Source organism: Macaca thibetana, unplaced genomic scaffold (assembly GCF_024542745.1).
Source record: "Macaca thibetana thibetana isolate TM-01 unplaced genomic scaffold, ASM2454274v1 unplaced_scaffolds240, whole genome shotgun sequence".
Lineage (NCBI taxonomy): Eukaryota > Metazoa > Chordata > Mammalia > Primates > Cercopithecidae > Macaca > Macaca thibetana.
In genome coordinates this window covers 15645-37523 of record NW_026089029.1, presented here as the reverse complement: position 1 = coordinate 37523, position 21879 = coordinate 15645, and the positions used below count along the sequence as shown (strand labels likewise).

At 49.0% G+C, this 21879-nt stretch overlaps 1 protein-coding gene across 1 annotated transcript; it reads left to right on the top strand.

The window, feature by feature from the left end:
• The first annotated feature begins 1829 nt into the window (after positions 1–1829).
• Positions 1830–21723, top strand: LOC126947405 (radial spoke head 10 homolog B2-like). The gene is given in 9 exon segments (XM_050778065.1): positions 1830–1914; positions 3000–3079; positions 3524–3672; positions 9702–9845; positions 13030–13158; positions 14406–14499; positions 19209–19367; positions 19370–19406; positions 21321–21723. Coding segments are annotated over 8 exon segments (936 nt in total). The 5' UTR covers positions 1830–1914; positions 3000–3039; the 3' UTR covers positions 21505–21723.
• Positions 21724–21879: the final 156 nt, after the last annotated feature.

The following is a 21879-nucleotide window of genomic DNA, read 5'->3' as shown; positions in this document are numbered from 1 at the left end:
GAAGGCCCAGGTTGGGAGAAGAGTGTTCCAGTAATCAGCACGTGGTCTTGTTCCCCCCGTGATTACAAGGTACTTGAAGAGACAGTCTCGTGACGTAACAGCAACAGTACGAGGTCACCTACAAAAGCAAGGCCAGCCATGCATGGTCCCAGGGTGAAATCCAGTCCGCCCCGGTTCCCCTAAATCATGCTGTACTGGAACACAGACATGCCCATTTGCTCACATGTTTGTGGCTGCTTTACCCCAAAGCACCACCGCGGAGGGGTTGTGGTGTAGACTGTCTGGTCCACCAAGCCTAAAATACTTACTCTCCGGCCCTTTACAGAAAGTTTGCCTCCCTCTCTCCCCCCCGACCACCGATCTACAGTGAAAAAGCACTGACTTGTCAGGTCAGAGATGGGGAGACAGCCAGGCCTCGCGGCGCACGCCTGTAATCCCAGCTCTTTGGAAGGCCGAGGTGGATCACTTGAGTCCAGGAGTTTGAGACCAGCCTGGCCAATGTGGTGAAACTCCGTCTCTACTAAAAACACAAAAATTAGCCAGGTGTGGTGGTTCATGCCTGTATTCCCAGCTACTTAGTGGGAGGCTGAGGCAGGAGTAGAATCGCTTGAGCCTAGGAGGTGGAGGTTGCAGTGAGCCAAGATTTCCATCCTCGGTGACAGAGTGAGACTGTCTCAACAACCAAAAAAAAAAAAAAGAAAAGGCTGGGCGCAGTGGTTTACGCCTGTAATCAGCACTTTGGGAGGCTGAAGTGGGCAGACCATGAGGTCAGGAGTTCGAGACCATCCTGGCTAACACGGTGAAACCCGTCTCTACTAAAAATACAAAAAATTAGCCGGGTGTGGTGGTACATGCCTGTAGTCCCAGCTACTCGGGAGGCTGAGGCAGAAGAATCGCTTGAACTCGCAAGGCGGAGGTTGCAGTGAGCCGAGATTGCGCCACTGCACTCAGGCCTGGGAAACAGAGTGAGACTCTGTTCTCAAAAAAAAAAAAAAAAAGAAATGAGGAGAATCAGCAATGGCTTGGAAGAGCCTAGAAAAGGCTCTAAGTAGTCTTAGGATTGGTCTTGATTTCAAATTAGGAAATTGATGTGATAAATTTTAACAACTTTGGAAGTTTGACTTCTTTCAGCCAAATTCTGGGAGGCAGAGCTGCAAGCTTCAAATTATCCACTTGAAAAATAAAGTATTAGAAAAAATGCCCATTTACGTCAAAGTTTAGTGTTTGAAACATACTTAAAATCCATTTAGAATTAGCATCATTCATCAGATTGTGTCTCAGACTACTCTGGAAAACATTGGGACAAGATACCTCGTCTTGTAAAGGAACCAGGTTGACTTTTTTTTTTTTTTTTTTTAGACGAAGTCTCGCTCTGTTGCCCGGGCTGGAGTACAGTGACTCAATCTTGGCTCACTGCAAGTCCTGCCTCCTGGGTTCCAGCAATTCTCCTGCCTCAGTCTCCCTAGTAGCTGGGATTACAGGTGCACACCACCACACCTGGCTAATTTTTTGTATTTTTGGTAGAGACAGGGTTTCACCATGTTGCCCAGGCTGGTCTTAAACTCCTGACCTCAGGCAATTTGCCTGCTTCAGCTTCCCAAAGTGCTGGGATTACAGGTGTGAGCCACTGTGCCTGGCTTTCATGGAGTTTTAAATTTTTAGTTGGATGCTTATACATGTTCAGAGCATTTTGAAATAAGTACTCTCTCATATTCAGTTCCTCAAATTGTATACCAGGAACAAATAAAATGGAAGCTTCTAGCAAATATCAGACATCCTCTCCATTTTTCTTATTTTAGCCAACAATGACATACCAGTTGAAGAAATTCATTCTCCATTTACAACAATACTTCTGAGAACATTTTTGAATCACCTCCTGCGTTTGGCGTACCACATTTATCACGAAGAATTCCAGTAAGTACTATTTCTGGACCCTCATTGGGGGACGGAGCACAGCTAAGTTGTACTATTGTCATAATGCCTTCTTTTCTTCAGCAGTCATTTTAATTTTTTTGGAGACAGAGTCTTGCTCTGTTGCCCAGGCTGGAATGCAATGGCACAATCATGGCTCACTGCAACCTCTGCCTCCCAGGTTCAAGCAATTCTTCTGCCTCAGGCTCCTGAGTAGCTGGGATGACAGGAGTGTGCCACCATGCCTGGCTAATGTTTTTTGTTGTTGTATTTTTAGTAGAGATGGGGTTTCACCATGTTGGCCAGGCTGGTTTCGAACTCCTGACCTCAGGCGATCCACCTGCCTCAGCCTCTCAAAGTGCTGAGATTACAGACGTGAGCCACTGTGCCCAGCCTCAGCAGTCTCTTTTTTTTTTTTTAACATACCCTTGAAATGAAGGACTCAGAACACAACCTTTCCACAAATATTAACCGCAAAGCCATGAGATACTTGATCAAAACTTTGAAAACCCTTCATATTTGAATCTGTTCAATACTGCAAATGTCTCTTGGGGTTTTTAATGCAGAAACAAATAGTCACAACCAACTCTTCTTTCTTATGTCAGAATTTCTTGTCTTTCTTACAGCAAAAGTGGTTTTATATCTTTTTTCAAAAAAACTTTTATTTATGTATTTATTTTTTTGAGATGGAGTCTTGCTCTGTCACCCAGGCTGGAGTGCAGTGGCGCAATCTCGGCTCACTGCAACCTCCACCTCCCGGGTTCCAGTGATTCTCCTGCCTCAGCCTCCCAAATAGCTGGGATTACAGGTGTCCGCCACCAAGCCCAGCTAATTTTTTGTATTTTTAGTGGAGATGGGGTTTCACCATGTTGGCCAGGCTGGTCTTGAACTCCTGACCTCAAGTGATTCGCCTGCCTTGGCCTCCCAAAATGCTGGGATTACAGGTGTGAGCCACTGACTCCAGCCTTCCCTTTCTATACTCTATACATTAGAAGCAAAGTATTAAGTCTAGCCTGTGCTCAAGGAGAAGGGAATTAATTTCCCTCTTTTAGAGAAGTAATTATCGTATCTTTTGATCGTTATCACAGAAAGAGAAGCCCATCACTTTTCTTGTGTTTTACAAAACTGATGACTGAGAACATTCATCCAAATGCCTGCCAGATAAAAGGTAAATACAAAACCAACAGGATTCTATTTACTGCCCCATTTTTTTTTTTTTCTCAAAATATAAATCTGGGCTGGGCGCAGTGGCTCACTCTTGCAATCCCAGCAGTTTGGGAGGCCGAGGCGGGTGGACCACCTGAGGTCAAGGAGTTCAAGACCAGCCTGGCCAACATGGCAAAACCCTGTCTCTACTAAAAACACAAAAAATTAGCCGGGCGTGGTGGTCCATGCCTGTAATCCCAGCTACTCGGGAGGCTGAGGCAGGAGAATCGCTTGAGCCTGGCGGGCGGAGGTTGCAGTGAGCCAAGATCGTGCCACAGCACTGCAGCCTGAGCAACAGCAAGACTCTGTCTCGGAAAAAAAGAAAAAAACAATAGGATTGTATTTACCGCTATTTTTTTTCTCAAAATATAAATCTGTAATCATTTTTCGAACATTGTATTTTTAGGCAATTTATTCCGTGAGCAACAGCGGACGCTCTACTCTATGAATTACATGAATAAATGCTGGGAGATTTATCTAGCTTACTGCAGACCCCACGCAGCGCCTCCCCACGAGCCTACGATGAAGATGAGACACTTCCTCTGGATGCTGAAAGTAACCACCTAAGTTCAATACTGGCTTTCTATTTACAGGCACTTTGATTTTAATTAAAGAGAGGCAAGATATTCCAGCTATGATATGCAAATAATCAGGTGAAGATCTGGGCTGGATTTTCAGAACCATTGAATGTTTACGGAGTCTCTTGGCAGAACAGTGGTCTGTGGTCGTGGAAGGAACAGAAACAGCCGTCACCTGCCCAATGTACTCACAGATTAGGGCACGACAATGGCCTATGGCCTATAACAATGCCCCATGGTGCATATATATATATATATATATATATATATATATATATATATTTTTTTATGCTGCAATCCCAGCCTTTGAGAGGCCGAGGCAGGTGGATCACCTGTGGTCAAGGAGTTCAAGACCAGTTTGGCCATATATATTTATATATACCATTGACCATTGTCTTAAAATAAATATATATATTTTTATATATATACACTGGCCATTGTCTTAAAATAAATATGTATATATTTTATATATATACACTAATATATTTTTTAATATATATATAATTTTATTTTTTTTGAGATGGCGTTTTGCTCTTGTCACCCAGGCTGGAGTGCAATGAGGCGATCTTAGCTCACTGCAACCTCCACCTCCTGGGCTCAAGCAATTCTTCTGCCTCAGCCTCCTAAGTAGCTGGGATTACAGGTGCCTACCATCATGCCCGGCTAATTTTTGTATTTTTAGTAGAGACAGGTTTTCACCATGTTGCCCAGGCTGGTCTCGAACTCCTGACCTCAGGTGATGCACCTGCCTCGGCCTCCCTAAGTGCCGGGATTGCAGGCGTGAGCCACCGTGCCTGACTGGCCTACGGTATGTTTATTCACGCAGATCCGGTCATTTAAAGGAAGATGGGGCCGAGCGCGGTGCTGCATGCCTGTAATTCCAGCACTTCGGGAGACTGAGGCAGGAGGGTGACCTGAGCTTAGGAATTCAAGACCAGCCTGGGCAAAACAGTGAGATCCCCCTCTCTACAAAAAATGAAAAAAACATAGCCGGGCGTGGTAGTGCACACCTGTAGTCCCAGCTACTTGGGAGGCCGTAGTAAGCTGTGATCATGCCACTGCACTCCAGCCTGGTTGACAGAGGGAGGCCCTGTCCCAAAAAAATCCCCCAATAAACAAAAAAGGAAAATGGAGGAACACCTTACTCTTTTTGATGGACCAACGTGTTGCCTGATCCTAGAACGGCAATAAAGCCAACTGAAATCTTTTTGCAAAGGAAGGACTTTGGAAGGCTGAGGCGGGTGGATCACCTGAGGTCAGGAGTTTGAGACCAGCCTGGCCAACACTGTGAAACCCCGTTTCTACTAAAAATACAAAAAAAAATTAGCCAGGTGTGGTGGCGGGAGCCTGTAATCCCCGCTACTTGGGAGGCTGAGGCAGGAGAATTGCTTGAACCCGGGAGGCAGAGGTTGCAATGAGCTGAAATCGTGCCACTGCACTCCAGTCTAGGCAACAAGAGCAAAACTCTGTCTCAAAAAAAAAAAAAAAAAAAAAAAAGGAAGTGGGGAGGATGAATGTCATTTAAAACAATTATAGTTTATTGAAAATGGAATTTTCAAAAGTTATTACTTGGGAAAATAGTGACATCTTATTTATACAATGTTCTCATACTATTGGTTGTTTTTGTTCCATGATACCTTTTTTTTTTTTTTTTAAGACAGAGTCTCGCTCTTTCGCCAGGCTGGAGTGCAGTGGTGCGATCTCGGCTCACTGCAACCTCTGCTTCCTGGGTTCAAGCAATTCTCCTGCCTCAGCCTCCCAAGTTGCTGGGACTACAGGCGTGCATGACCATACTAAGCTGATTTTTGTGTTTTTAGTAGAGACGGGGTTTCACTGTGTTAGCAAGGATGGTCTTGATCTCTTGATCTCGTGATCTGCCCGTGTCGGTCTCCAAAGTGCTGGGATTACAGGCGTGAGCCACTGTGCCTGGCCTGTTCCATGATACTTTTAATTTGTACTTGTGGGAATACAAATGATTAAACAGAATCAAATACTAATGCTAAGGAGTTTTTACAAATTTCGTAACGTTGTATACATAAGAAAAATGGATGGTAACCTAGTGTGTAACTGTGGGAAAATAGTTTGTTGTTTTGAGTGAGGGTCTCGCTCTGTCACCCAGGCTGGAGTGCAGTGGTGCGATCTTGGCTCCCAGCAGCCTCGACCTCCTGGGTTCAAGCGATCCTCCCACCTCAGCCTCCTGAGTAGCTGGGACTACATGTGTGCCAACATACCCAGCTAATTTTTCTATTTTTTGTACAGACGTGTTATTGCCATGTTGCCCAGGCTGATCTTGAACTCCTGGGCTCAAGCAGTCCTGTTGCCTCGGCCTCCTGAAGTGCTGGGATTACAGGAGTGAGCCAGTACACCTGGCCCTTTTCAGTTTTTCGTTTGTTTCAAGCATGTTTGCAATTGCCCATTGAATAATTTTTTTTTTTTTTTGACAGAGTCTTGCTCTGTTGCTCAGGCTGGAGTGCAGCGACATGATCTTGGCTCACTGCAACCTCCACCTACCAGGTTGAAGTGATTCTTCTGCGTCAGCCTCACGAGTACCTAGGACTACAGGTGCTCACCACCACGCCCAGCTAGTAGAGACAGGGTTTCACCATGTTGCCCAGGCTGGTCTCAAACTCCTGAGCTCAGGTGATCCACCCATCTCGGCCTCCCACAGTGCTAGGATTAGAGGCATGAGCCGCCGCACCCAGCCTCATTGAAGCGTTTTTGTGATGACTGTCTTACAGTCTCTGTCCGTCAATTGTAACATCCCTGTCGTCTTGGTGATGGCATCTGTGGACTCTCTTTTTTTCATTCAGTTTGAGATCTTCCTGGTTCTTGGTATGAGTGGTTTTGTTGTTGTTGTTGTTGTTGTTTTCTTTTTTTTGGAGGCGGAGTCTTGCTCTGTCTCCCAGACTGGACTGCAGTAGCATGATCTCGGCTCACTGCAACCTCTGCCTCCTGGTTGAAGCGATTCTCCTGCCTCAGCCTCCCAAGTAGCTGGGATTACAGGTGCCCACCACCATGCCAGGCTAATTTTTATATTTTTAGTAGAGACGGAGTTTCACCATGTTGCCCAGGCTGGTTGGTATGAGTGATTTTTAAAAAAATATTGAAACCTGAACATTTGAGTACAGTTAAGTCCTCACTTAACTTTTTTTTTTTTTTTTATTTTATTTTATTTTTTTGAGACAGAGTCTTACTCTGTCGCCAGGCTGGAATGCAGTGGTGCAATCTCAACTCACCGCAACCTCCGCCTCCCGGGCTCATGTGATTCCCTGCCTCAGCCTCCCGACTAGCTGGGATTATAGGTGCCTGCCACCACACCAGGCTAACTTTTGTATCTTTAGTAGAGATAGAGTTTCACCATGTTGCCCAGGCTGATCGATATGAGTGATTTTAAAAAAAATATTGAAACCTGAACATTTGAGTACGGTAAGTCCTCACTTAACATTATTATTATCATGATTTTGAGACGGAGTCTCACTCTGTCACCCAGGCTGGAGTGCAGTGGCGCGATCTCAGCTCACTGCAACCTCCACCTCCTGGGCTCACGTGATTCCCCTGCCTCAGCTTCCCGACTAGCTGGGACTACAGGCACCCGTCACCATGTCTAGCTAATGTTTTTGTATTTTTAGTAGAGATGGGGTTTCCCCATGTTGGCCAGGATGGTCTCGGACTCTACCTCCTGATCCGCCTGCCTCGGCCTCCCAAAGTGTGCTGGGATTACAGGTGTGAGCCCGGTCCCACTTAACATTATTGATAGGTTCTTGGAAACTGTGACTTTAACCAATGCGAAGAGCGTAACTCTTCTTCATGTCAATTACTCTGTGGTAAAACCGGTTTTGTTGTGCAGTACGTTGTTTCCCCAGGTGCTTTTCAGCCTACAGCATTGTGTTCATATTTCACACCTGGACCGTGTTCTGTTCTGCCACGTTCTATGTCCTGTTCTGATGCCAAAAAATACTTTACTGTTATATTGGAGGTGCTAGAGAAGGGATAGAGAGAGGGGTGTGTGTGTGTGTGTGTGTGTGTGAGACAGGGTCTTGCTCTGTCACCCTGGCTGGAGTGCAGTGTTGTGATCACAGTTCACTGTGGCCTCAAACTCCTGGACTTCAGTGATCCTCCCACCTCAGCCTCCTGAGTGGCTGGGACTGCAGGCAGGCACCACCATGCTCGGCCTACATTTTTAATTTTTGTAGAGACAGGGTCTTGCTCTGTTGCCCAGGCTGATCCCCAATGCCTGGGCTCAAGTGATCCTCCCACCTCAGCCTCACAAGGTTCTGGGATTACAGGTGTGAGCCGCCATGCCTGGCCGTACATACCAATGTTAATCCAGAATGCTTTTCAAAATTATCAGTCTTTAAGATATTAATTTATGGCTGGGCGCAATGTCTCATGCCTGTAATCCCAGCCCTTTGGGAGGCTGAGGGAGGTGGATCACTTGAGGTCAGGAGTTTGAGACCAGCCTGGTCAACCTATAGTGAAACCCTATCTCTACTAAAAAATACAAAAATTAGCTGGACGTGCTGGTGGGCGCCTGTAGTCCCAGCTACTTGGGAGGCTGAGGCAGGAGAATCACTTGAACCCAGGAGGTGGAGGTTGCAGTGAGCTGAGATTGCACCACTGCACAGCAGCCTGGGTGACAGAGTGATTCCGTCTCTCAAAAAAAAGAAAAAAAGATATTAATTTCTGGTACACTTTCTTTTTTTTTTTTTTTTTTTTTTGAGACAGAGTCTTGCTCTGTCGCCCAGGCTGGAGTGCAGTGGCCGGATCTCAGCTCACTGCAAGCTCCGCCTCCCGGGTTCACGCCATTCTCCTGCCTCAGCCTCCCGAGTAGCTGGGACTACAGGCGCCCGCCACCTCGCCCGGCTAGTTTTTTGTATTTTTAGTAGAGACAGGGTTTCACCGTGTTAGCCAGGATGGTCTCGATCTCCTGACCTTGTGATCTGCCTGCCTCGGTCTCCCAAAGTGCTGGGATTACAGGCTTGCGCCACCGCGCCCGGCCGTACACTTTCTTAATTATTGTATTGATATAAATTGACATTAAAATATGTAGCTGTTTACAATTTATAGGCAGTTATGGTTTGATTTTCTTTTTTACAGGACTTTAAAATGATAAATAAAGAATTAACAGCAGCTATATTTATGGAGGTCATAGCAGAGGATAATCCTTTCATATATGATGGAATTGACAGCAACTTTGAACCCGAGGTTTGTAAAGAGCTGTCACAAACGGTACAGATCCAACTCAGGCGTTGGTTTTGCCATGGATACCAATAACAAAGAACCAAGATTTTTTTTCTTTTTTTCATTAGCCTTTTCGTTGACACTTTTTTTTTTTTTTTTTTTTTTTTTTGAGACGGAGTCTTGCTCTGTCTCCCAGGCTGGAGTGCAGTGGCGTAATCTCGGTGCACTGCAAGCTCTGCCTCCCGGGTTCACACCATTCTCCTGCCTCAGCCTCCCGAGTAGCTGGGAGTACAGGCGCCGCCACCACTCCTGGCTAATTTTTTTTTTTTTTTTGTATTTTTTTAGTAGAGATGGAGTTTCACCATGTTAGCCAGGGTGGTCTCGATTTCCCGACCTCGTGATCCGCCTGCCTTGGCCTCCCAAAGTGCTGGGATTACAGGCGTAAGCCACCACACCCGGCCTTGAGCTGATTTTTTAAAAACAATTTTTTGTACAGAATGGGTCTCACTGTGTTGCCCAGGCTGATCTCAAACTCCTGGGCTCAAACGATCCTCCTGCCTCAGCCTCCTAACGTGCTGAGATTACAGATGTGAGCCACTGTGACCAGTCTAAGAACCAAGATTTGATTGAAAGCAGTCTGAACACAAGTACGGAATATATGTGTGTGTGTGTCTGTGCATGTGTGTGTCTGTGTGCACGTGTCTGCATGTCTGTGTGCAAACGTGTGCGTATTCAGATGTCAGGAAATAATGAACGCCAGTCTATCAATGCTCTGTCTCCAGGTGTGTCCGAATGATGGAAACTCTGTGTTTTCTTTTATTTCAGCTGGTTTTCCTGGAATTCTTTGAAGCTCTCTTAAGCTTTGCATTCATCTGTGTTACTGACCAAATGACTAAATCCTATGCGAATGTTCCAACTGATGATGTGTCTGGAAATAAACCGGAAACTATTTATACAATACTAAATCAGGTAACACAATGTCTTAGAATTAGGTAATCTTAGAATTACAGAGCAAGGAGGGCCGGGCGCGGTGGCTCACGCCTATAATCCCAGCACTTTGGGAGGCCGAGGCGGGCAGATCACGAGGTCAGGAGATCGAGACCATCCTGGCTAACACGGTGAAACCCCGTCTCTACTAAAAATACAAAAAAATTAGCCAGGCGTGGTGGCGGGCGCCTGTAGTCCTAGCTACTCGGGAGGCTGAGGCAGGAGAATGGCGTGAACCCGGGAGGCGGAGCTTGCAGTGAGCTGAGATCGCACCGCTGTACTCCAGCCTGGGCGACAGAGCGAGACTCCGTCTCAAAAAAAAAGACAGAGCAAGGAATGACTTTATTCTGGAATGGTTAAACCATCATCAAAACTATCTTGGTTTTACTAACCCTTCCAGAAATTAATTTAAGGAGTCTTTCCTTTTTCCTTTTGAAATTTTGTTTTATGTATTTTGAGACAGGGATTCCCTCTGTCATCCAGGCTTGAGTGCAGTGGTGCAGTCACGGCTCACGGCAGCCTTGACCCCCTGAGCTCACGCGCTCCTCCCACCTTAGCCTTCTGAGTAGCCAGGACTACAGGCTTGTGCCACCACACCCAGCTAATTTTTTTTTTTTTTTTTTTTGAGATAGAGTCTCACTCTGTTGCCCAGGCTGGAGTGCAATGGCACAATCTCAGGTCACTGCCACCTCTGCCTCCTGGATTCAAATGATTCTCATGCCTCAGCCTCCCAAGTAGCCAGGATTACAGGCATGTGCCACCTCACCTGGCTAATTTTTTGTATTTTAGTAGAGACGGGGTTTTGCCATGTTGACCAGGCTGGTCTTGAACTCCTGACCTCAGTTGATCCACCCGCCTTGGCCTCCCAAAGTGCTAGGATTACAGGCCTGAGCCACTGTGCCTGGCCTTTTTGTACTTTTTTTGTAGAGATGGGGTTTTGCCATGTTGCCCAGGCTGGTCTCAAACTCCTGAGCTCAAGTGATCCTCCTGCCTCAGCGTCCCAAAGTGCTGGGATTACAGGTATGAGCCACCGTGCACGGCCAACATGTCATGTCTTTTTCACATTTTGGAAGTGTGTATAGATTTTTTTTAAGTTTGGGAAAATGAGTTTCCTGGCCGTGACCCAGAAAGTGGACTCCTAGCCACAGCAGATTTCATAATGAAGGTCACAGTGCATACCGACATGCTGGGGGGCCACTAGACCACACATGAGAAAATCAGAGGTATTGGCCGGGCGTGGTGGCTCACGCCTGTAATCACAGCACTTTGGGACGCTGAGGCCAGCAGATCATGAGGTCAGGAGATCGAGACCATCCTGGCTAACATGGTGAAACCCAGTCTCTAATTTAAAAAAAAAAAAAAATATATATATATATATATAAAATATATATATATAAAAATATATATATATAAAAATATATATATATATAAAATATATATATATATAAAATATATATATATATAAAATATAGATATATACACACACACACACACACACACACACACAAAATTAACCGGGCATTGTGGCAGGTGACTGTAGTCCCAGCTACTCAGGAGGCCGAAGCAGAATGGCGTGAACCTGAGAGGTGGAGCTTGCAGTGAGCCAAGATCGCGCCACTGCACTCCAGCCTGGACGACAGAGCGAGACTCCGTCTCAAAAGGAAATCAGAGATATTTTACTAGGAGATGTTGTGTTACATGGATCTGGTGTTTCTAACAGTGGACGGCCTGCTTAAGAGCAGATCTGTCGGGGAACAGTTCCTGAGTATGCGTGGGATGCTAAACAGGTCCCCAGGGCTTGCTCACAAGGATGGACACCCAGGCCAGGCGCGGTGGCTCACGCGTGTAATCTCAGCACTTTGGGAGGTCAAGGTGGGCGGATCACTTGAGGTCAGGAATTCGAGACCAGCCTGGCCAACCGTGGTGAAACCCCGTCTCTACTCCAAGTACACTGGAACCTGAACGTTCATGTCATGCTCCAAGGCAATCACTGCTCCCTTTTGACCAACAGTTTGGGAGAGTGATTTAGAGATCATAGAGGCTCAGCTTCAAACTTACTAAAGCTGATCCTTCTTGCTCAGCTCACGGTAGCTTCGCACACTCCGGTCGTGGGGAGGCAGAGGTAGAATTTTGTCCCACAGAGGAAAGTGTGCTGTGCAGAGGGACAGCAAGCTCCAGAGAGGGGCAGAAGGCTGTCCCTGAGCCGTCAGCTGAGTGCGCGCGCGTGTGAGGGAACAGCTGGGACCTAAGGGAAGGGCCGCCGGGAAGAAGGGGAGGAAGCTCAAGCACTCACACAGGGCTGGGAGTAGTTTGCATTCCCGGTCGCCAGCGTGGAGGAGCCTTCACGTCCACGACGGGCATTGGGCTGGGTACCTAAAAGTTCACTGTGTGGGTGTATGTGGGTGTGGGAATGTGTGGCGGTGTGGGTGTGAGTAGGGGTGTGTGTGAGTGTGGGGTGTGTGTGGGGGTGTGTAGTGTGGGTGTGTGGGGTGTGCGTGTTTGTGGGTGTGGATGTGTGTGTGGGTGTGTGTGGGTGTGTGTGGGGTTTTGAGACAAAAATCTTGCTCTGTTGCCCAGGCTCGAGTGCAGTGGCACAATCTTGACTCACTGAAGGCTCTGCCTCCTGGGTTCAAGTGATTCTCCTGCCTCAGCCTCCCAAGCAGCTGGGATTACAGGTGCGCACTGCCAAACCCGGCCAATCTTTGTATTTTTAGTAGAGACAGGGTTTCACTGTGTTGGCCAGCCTGGTCTTGCACTCCTGGCCTCAAGTGATCCACCTGCCTCATTCTCTGAAACTTCTGGGATTACAGACATGAGCCAACACGTCTGGCCTGTTATTTATTTTTTTAGAGATGGGGTCTCACTATGTTGCCCAGGCTGGTCTCAAACTCCTGGGCTCAGGTGATCCGCCCACCTTGGCCTCCCAAAGAGCTGAGATTACAGGCGTGAACCAGTGTGCCTGATTCTGTTCAGGGTCTTGACTGAGGCGATGGTTTCACAGGTATAGACATGTGAAAACACATCCAAGGGTACACTTCGTGTGTAGTTCATTGTAAATCAGTTACACCCCATTAACATAATGTGTGTGTGTGTGCGCATGTGTGTGCCTGTGTGGATCTCTGTGGAAACTAGAAGCCCTCTGACGCGTGTGTTTGTTCTTGCTTAGGACGCCCAAAGCAAGAGTCCCAGCGCGGTCCTGAGCCACGAATCGGATGCTGCTCACTCTGACAGTGCCAGGTCATCTTCCAGCAAGTTAGAGCTCTGGCCTGATGTTAACAAAATAAGGAAATCAGAGGTTTGTCTTGGCAACTAACCGTGTAGAGACACCCGCGACCGAGTGCCTGCTCTGCGAAGAGCTCTTTTCCATGCACTGAGGGCCTGGCACCGAACAGAAACCCACGCCCTCATGGACACTACGTTCCAGTGTGGAGGGGACACGGCAGGGAGGAGGGGACATGGCAGGGGGGAGGGGACATGGCAGGGGAGGGGCACGACAGTGGGGGGGGGGGGACACGGCAGGGGGGGGGGGGCAGGGGACACGGCGGGGAGGGGGGCACGGCAGGGGGAGGGGCACGGCAGGGGGAGGGGGCACGGCAGGGGGGGAGGGGGCACGGCGGGGGGGAGGGGGGCACGGCGTGGGGGAGGGGACACGGCGGGGAGGAGGGGCACGGCGGGGGGGAGGGGGCACGGTGGGGGGGAGGGGGCACAGCGGGGAGGAGGGGCATGGCAGGGGGGAGGGGGCACGGCAGGGGGGAGGGGACACAGCAGCAGGTGAACAGCGCTAATAGGGTTTTTGGGTGTTTACCTGGCGCCGAGCCGTCCCCAGGGACCAGCTCAGCGTCCCGATGACCTTCAGGTACTGCGATTCTCTCTAGGAGGGAAGCCAGGCCCAGGAAGGTTAAATAACTTGGCCACAGCTGCATTAGCAGTAAGTCGCGGAGCGGGGGTTTGTGCCCAGGCAGTTTGACTCCAGAATTAGCACCGGTTACCGCAAGCGCTGCTTCTTCCCACTTATGAGGTCTAAGTGACAGGAAGGGCATCTGGCCAGGGTGGGGCCCTGGCGTTTATTCTGGGTGAGGTGGGATGGGATGGGACAGCGTCTGAGCAGAGGCGTCAGGAGGCTCTGTGGCTTCACTGTTGAGAAACCAGCGAGGAAGCTCTTGGAACCATCCCGGTGGGAGGCAATGGTGATGGGACTAAGGTGGGCTGAGGTCTGAGGTGTTTTGAAGGCTGTGGGGGTTGAGAGGGAAGGAGAAGGCAAAGATGAATCCACAATGTTTTGGCTGAGCATTGGAAGAATAGAGTGGCCATTTAAGATGATGTGGAAGACGGAGGCAGGGGGCTGAGTTTGGGGAGCAAAATTAAGTGGTTGATTTTGGACAAGTTAAGCTTAAGGTGCCTGAATTGAGGCCCAAGTAGCACGGCCAGAGGCAAGACTGGAGTTCAAGGACTGCTGGAGGTGGAAATGTGGGAGTTACGGCATACACGTAATTAGAGCCATTAGGTAACATTTTGCTTCATGATTTTTTTAAAACATAAAAGCCCAAGATCAAGAAGTCTCTAAGTGATGAAAGAGTCTCCAAAATGAATTTTCAATCTACTGGAAAAGGGGTCACCTTTTTTTCATCTGAGAGCGGTGAGTGTTTTAATGATAGAACCTTAATATTTACAAACTGTTGCTTATGAATTATATAATGTCTAGACAGTTTTACAACCATCTTTTTAAAATTTTTATTTTCTTAGAAGCAGAGTCTCGCTATGTTGTCCAGGCTGGTCTTGAACTCCTGGGCTCAAGCGATCCTCCCACCTGGGCCTCCCGAGTAGCTGGGATTACAAGTAGGCGTCACCACACCCAGCACAACTGTCTTTTTAAACAATGAGGCTGGTATAGCTGCTTCCATTTCTCCTCCCTGGTTTGGAGTTCAAGTTTAAGGCGTGACCTTGCGGTGCTGACTCAGTCTGTGAGGGCAGAGGCGGGGATGGGACCCCCTGGCCTCCCCTGGGCCCCGCACGCCCATCTCAGAGTCTGCTGCTGTTGACTGTATTGTTTCTTCCAGGCGACTTTTCTCTCTCCAGGGTCTCATTCTCTTTGAGTTTTAAAGGTGCTCAAATTAAAACCAACAAACAATTCTTATTCACTTCCTCATCCTCCTCTTTCATTATGTTTTCCTTTATCCTGGGAAGATGGCTCTCGAGGCCTCTCTCTCTGCTGACTGCACTTCCTCCCTTCTGGTTTGACTCCTCAGCCCTGTCTGCGTGAACTTCCAACCTCACGCCTCTCCTTTCCTCAGGGTCATCCAATGATGATCAATGTCATGGGAATTTTCTGCTGTCACTTTGCTGGCCTTGCCAGTTGCATGTGGCCTTGTTTCCATGATTAAACAAGCCCTGGTGTTTCCCCCTTTTTTCTTTTTTTTTTGGAGACAAGGTCTTACTTTGTCACCCGGACGGGAGTGCAGTGGTGCCATCATAGCTCACTGCAACCTCTGCCTCCTGGGTTCGAGCAATTCTCCTGCCTCAGCCTCGCCAGTAGCTGGGATTATAGGCACCCGTCACGGCGCCTTGTATTTTTAGTAGAGAAGGGGTTTCATCATGTTGGCCAGGGTGGTCTCCAACTCCTAACCTCAGGTGATCTGCCTACCTCAGCCTCAAAGTGCTGAGATTACAGGTGTGAGCCCAACCACGCCTGGCCTTTTTTTTTTTTTTTTTTTAAAGAGGTGAGGTCTTGCTATGTTGCCCAGGCTGGTCTTGAACTCCTGGATCCAAGAACTCCTGGGTCTGAACGCCTCGGCCTCCCAAAGTGCTGAGGTTACAGGTAGGAGCCCAACCGCGCCTGGCCTTTTTTTTTTTTTTTTTTTTAAAGAGGTGGGGTCTTGCTGTGTTGCCCAGGCTGGTCTTGAACTCCTGGGCCCAAGTGATCCTCCCGCCTTGGTGTCCCAAAGCCCTGGGATTACAGGTGTGAGCCACCGTGCCTGGCCTTCCCCCTTTTCTGACGGTGTCTCTCTCTGGCCGGCCACCCACTCAGTGGTGAACTTTTAAAGGCTGCATCCCAGGCCCTTGTCCTCTCTGAGGCCTCCCCTGTGTATCGGCTCTACAGTGCCTGTCATTTCCCGTCACTCCTCCTCTAATGGATTGTTCCCGTCGGCACACATGTGCTCCATATGCCCAGTTAGGAAAATCTCTTCTCTTGGCCGGGCACCGTGGCTCATGCCTGTAATCCCAGCACTTTGGGAGGCTGAGGCGGGTGGATCCCAAGGTCAGGAGTTCGAGACCAGCATGGCCAACATAGTGAAACCCCATCTCTACTAAAAATAAAAAAACTAGCCGGGTGTGGTGGCGCTCGCCTGTAGTCCCAGCTACTCAGGGCTGAGGTGGGAGAACTGCTTGAACCCTGGAGGCAGAGGTTGCAGTGAGCTGAGACCACGCCGCTGCCCTCCAGCCTGGGCGACAGAGTGAGCTGAGACCACGCCACTGCACTGCAGCCTGGGCGACAGAGTGAGCTGAGACCACGCCACTGCCCTCCAGCCTGGGCGACAGAGTGAGCTGAGACCACGCCACTGCACTGCAGCCTGGGCGAGAGTGAGCTGAGACCACGCCACTGCACTGCAGCCTGGGCGAGAGTGAGCTGAGACCACGCCACTGCCCTCCAGCCTGGGCGACAGAGTGAGCTGAGACCACGCCACTGCACTGCAGCCTGGGCGACAGAGTGAGCTGAGACCACGCCACTCCCCTCCAGCCTGGGCGACAGACTGAGCTGAGACCACGCCACTGCCCTCTAGCCTGGGTGACAGACTGAGCTGAGACCACGCCACTGCACTGCAGCCTGGGCGACAGAGTGAACTGAGACCACACCAGTGCACTCCAGCCTGGGTGACAGAGTGAGACTCTGTCTCAAAAAAAAAAAAGAAAAAAAAAAAAAAGGAAAATCTCTTCCCTCACCTTCCCCTCTAGATCCCACTTTCCTTCCCTGCTCCCTTTGCTGATGCATCTTAGGGAGCTGTATACATGTAACACCTTCTCCAGGACCTCTCCTGTGTCTTCTTAGCTTGCTCCACGTGGCACTGCCCTCCCCAGGCCACTGAAGGCCCCTCTTCATCAGCAGTGCCTCCATGTTGCCACCCCCAGGAATCCTGCCGTCACTTGAACCGATCTCTCCATAGTCAGGAAAACCGTCAGCTTCTTGAAACACTCTTCGCGTTCGGCCTCTGCGACCCCTCGATGTCCTTGGTTTCTTCTCCGTCTGGTGCGAGTCTGGGTTGTGTCATTTTCTCCTGCAGAGCTCGGCATCCCAGCAGAGACAGGGCGTTCCTGCAGTGCCGTAACAAGATGCACAGTTCCTGGAACAGAACTAGAACTGGAAGTGGAACCCCACCTAATGTGCTTTCCCGTTGATCTGATTATCTCTAGTTCCAGCTCCAACTGGATTTTGCCCTGGATCTCTCTGGTCATTCCTTAAGTCTGGTGTGCCATTCACCAGGCCTGTGGCTCCTGCCCTGTCCCCTGTCAAGGACCCCCTTGACCCACGTGGCATCTCTTCCAGTACCATTTCATCTGATTGTTGCATGTGGCAGCCGTGACTTACTGTCCTCCAGCTTGTAGGTGTCTAGTTGAGAGTTCATGAATGAACATAAGACAATGTTGCCGCCAGGTGCAGTGGCTCACAGCTGTAAGCCCAGAACTCTGGGAGGCCACGGCAGGAGGATCACTTGTGCCCAGGAGTCTGAGACCAGCCTGGGCAACATAGCAAGCCCCTGTCTCTACAAAAAAAAAAGCAAAATTCACCAGGTACGGTGGCACACTCCTGTAGTCCCAGCAGCTTGGGAGCCTGAGGCAGGATTGACTCAGGAGCTTGAGGCTGCAGTGAGCCATGATTGCACCACTGTACTCCAGCCTGGGTGCCAGAGCGAGACCCTGTCTCCAAGCGAAAAAAAGGAATCTTCCTTCACACTCAGTCTTGTTCCGACCTTAGAGTCCTGGATTGCATATAATTTGATTTTCTGAATTTTAAAATCTTCCAAGTGACTGGATAACCGGAATTGCTTAAAAAGATGGAAAAAATTATGGTAATTTAAGATTTAGAGATTCTTTAGCCTAGACAAGAAAGATCTAGAGAGGGGTAACTGTAACTACTAGGAACTTCCTTTTGCGAGAGTGACCGGTTGTCTAGTTCTCCAGGAGAGAGGATTCACTCAGGTACACAGCTATCCTTGTCTTAAAGGGGTTTCAAACTCTGAATAAATACAAGATGTCGAATATTTTGTCCCCAAGACCTAGGCCCAGTGCGGTGGGTCACGCCTGTAATCCCAGCACTTTGGGAGGCCCAGATGGGAGGATCACTAGAGCTCAGGAATTTGAGGCCACGGGCAACATAGCGAAAACCTTGTCTCTACAACAAAAACAATGATTAGCTGGGCGTGGTAGCACCCGCCTGTGGTCCCAGCTACTTGGGAGGCTGAGGTGGGAGGATCATCTGAGCCCAGGAGATGGAGGCTGCAGTGAGCCATGATGGTGCCCCTGCACTGCAGCCTGGATGACAGAGCGAGATCTCGTCTCACAACTAAAAAAATTAGCCTTGTGTGTGGCGCATTGCTCCATTCTCAGCTATCAGGGAGGCTAAGATGGGAGGATCACTTGAGCCCAGGAGTTCCTCCAGGCTTCGGTGAGCCATGGTCATGCCACTGTGCTCCAGCCTGGGCAATAGAGTGAGACCTTGTCTCCAAAAAAAAAAAACAAGAAACAAGGATTTATTATTCTTGAAAACGTGGAAAATTAAAATATCAGAAAACCCACATTCTTAAGGTATTTAGAAAAAAAAAAAAGAGGTGGCCAGGCGCAGTGGCTCATGCCTGTAATCCCAGCACTTTGGGAGGCTGAGGTGGGTGGATCACCTGAGGTTAAGAGTTCCAGACCTGCCAGGCCAACATGATGAAACCCCATCTCTACTAAAAATACAAGTATTAGCCGAGTGTGATGGCGCATGCCTGTAGCTACTCGGGAGCTCGGGAGGCTGAGGCATGAGAATCACTTGAACCCAGGAGGTAGAGGTTGCAGTGAGCTGAAATCACGCCACTGCACTCCAACCTGGGCGACAGAGTGAGACTCTGTCTCCAAAAAAAACCAAGGGCAGCAGGAAACTCAAAGGGAAGGTTGATAATCCCAGCCAGGGTCTACTGAGCCCCTGCCTTGTTCCAGGCAGTCATGGGAGCAGCGTCCTTTCTCCTCTCCCCTCTCCTGGCCGAGGAGCAGGGGGCCCACCGCAGGGAGGCCAGAAAGAGAAAAAGCACGCAGACTCACAGTTTACAGCAGGATTGCATTCATGTTCAGCTTCATGAAACTCTATTCCAGAGAAATACGAGAGACCCAAGGATGATCAAAAGGAAGAGTTCAACACATGGGTCAATAGTATGTACGTCTTCTTTGTGAACACGCTCTTTCACGCGTATAAACGTGAAGAAGCTATCAAGGAGAAAATAAGGGAAGAGAGGTTATGCAGCACAGCATGGGCCCCCAGCGGAAGATGGAAGACGACGAACTGGAAGCAAGGTAACTTACGAGGTCCCTCCGCTCCTTCCCGAGCTGCTCGCTCTCCATCCTGTGTTCTGTAGCTGCCAGAATGCATCAGGACCAAGTGCTTTCCGGACAAGCCTATAATTTCCTAAGGGTGTCTTTGACATAAAAAGGAATGAGTATTTGGTCTCTGTTCCTGGCAGAGCACCTGAAGCCTTTGTAACGTCCTGAGTAATAGGGTAATGGGAGCATCTTTGGTTCTAATATTTGGTCTTAGTTTCTAGTTTTTAATTTTTTTTTAGACAGGGTCTCACTGTCGCCCAGGATCGAGTGGAGTGGTGCGATCTCAGCTCACTGCCGTCACTGCCTCCTGGGTTCAAGTGATTCTCCTGCCTCAGCCTCCCGAGTAGCTGGGATTACAAGCATGCACCACCACGCCTGGCTAATTTTTGTATTTTTAGTAGAGACGGGGTTTCACCAACTTGTCCAGGCTGGTCTCGAACTCCTGACCTCAAGTGATCCGCCCACCTTGGCCTCCCAAAGTGCTGGGATCACAGGGGTGAGTCACTGCATGCAGCCATTTTCTAGTTCTTGCCCCAAGAGCTTCAATAGCTGTGGACTGTCGGGGTAATGACTGGCTTTTGTATGATGAGATGACTGGGGGCCAGGGGAGGGGCCTCGATAGCTTCTTGCTGGAGCTGGTTGCCAGGGAACCAACCAGGAGATTAGCGGATTGGGACTTTCAGCTCCAGCCCAACCTCCCAGGAAGGAAGAGGGGCTGGAGCTTGAGTTCAATAACTGATAGCCAGTGATTTAATCAGGTCTACATATTGGACCCTCCATAAAATCCCCAAACGAGCTGGGCATCATGGCACATGCCCGTAACCCCGGCACTTTGGGGGACCAAGGCAGGGGAATCACTTGAGTTTGAGACCAGCCTGGGTAATACAGCAAGACCTCATCTCTACAAAAAATACAGAAATTAGCCAGATGTGGTGGCAGGCGCCTGTAGTCCCAGCTACTTTGGATGCTGAGGCAGGAGGATTGCTTGAGCCTGGGAGTTGAGGCTGCAGTGATGTGTTTGTGCCACTGCACTCCAGCCTGGGCAACACAGCAAGACTCTATCTCAAAATTATATATATATTATATATGTATACACACACACACGCACACATATGTAACTTTGGGAGGCAGAGGCAGGTGGATCACCTGAGGTCAGGAGTTTGAGACCAGCCTGGCCAACCTGTGAAACCCATCTCTACTAAAAATACAAAATATTAGCTGGGCGTGGTGGTGGAAACCTGTAATCCCACTACTCAGGGGGCTGAAGCAGGAGAATCACTTGAACTCAGGGGAGGTGGAGAGGTTGCAGCGAGCCGAGATTGCACCATTGCACTCCAGCCTGAGCAACAAGAGTGAAACTCTGTCTCAAAAAATAATTTTTCTTTTCATAGATACATGAAAAGTTTACTTTGGACTGTGTCGGCAGGGCGCGGTGGCTCAAGCCTGTAATCCCAGCACTTTGGGAGGCCGATTTCAGGGCTAACACGGTGAAACCCCGTCTCTACTAAAAAATACAAAAAAAAATAGCCGGGCGAGGTGGCTTAGTCCCAGCTACTCGTTTGAGGCAGGAGAATGGTCTAAACCCGGGAGGCGGAGCTTGCAGTGAGCTGAGATCCGGCCACTGCACCCCAGCCTGGGCGACAGAGCAAGACTCTGTCTCAAAAAAAAAAAAAAAAAAAAAAAAAAAAAAAAAAAAAAAAAAAAAGTTACTTTGGACTGTGTCGACATGGCATCAGTTATTTCAGGCAAAGCGTAGCAGCTTAGTTCTGTTTAACACGCTGCTGAAATGCAGGTCTGAAGGGCTGTATACTACAAATAGCATCAAACTGTTTTTGCGGTTTTGAGGGGGATTGAAAAAAGCTCCCACCTTCTCATGTTTGCTTTCAGGCTGAATATGTTTATCTTGAGAGAGGAAGAAGCCAAGAGACAAGACTATGAGGTGGACATCATGGTGATCAAGGAGCCGGTGGACATGTCATCCTCTCACCTCACACTGGACCCTCCCAAGGAGGACGTGACCGTGTCCCCGTCCAGCAAGACCATCACCAGCAAGAAGAAGAAGAAAAAGTAGCGAGCCACGAGGACACACACAGAGGCTTAGGACGGCACGTGCTGTAAGATTTCCTGAGCATTACAGTTCTTAGCACTGTACTCATTGCAGTGTTTTAAAATACCGCCTGGCCCACTGCATCTCAGGTTTCCTACACGGCTGGATTATGGGAGTTTGAGACCAGCCTGGGCAACATAGTGAGACCCTGTCTCTGCAACATTAAAAAATTAGCCGAGCGTGGTGGTGTGTACCTGTGGTTCTAGCTTCTTGGGACGCTGAGGCGGGAGGACTGCAGATTGAGGGTGCCGTGAGCCACTGCATTCCAGCCTGGGTCAAGGACCTGGTGGCTGGTGTAATCTACAAATAGGCAGCAGGAGACTCAACATAAAACCAGAA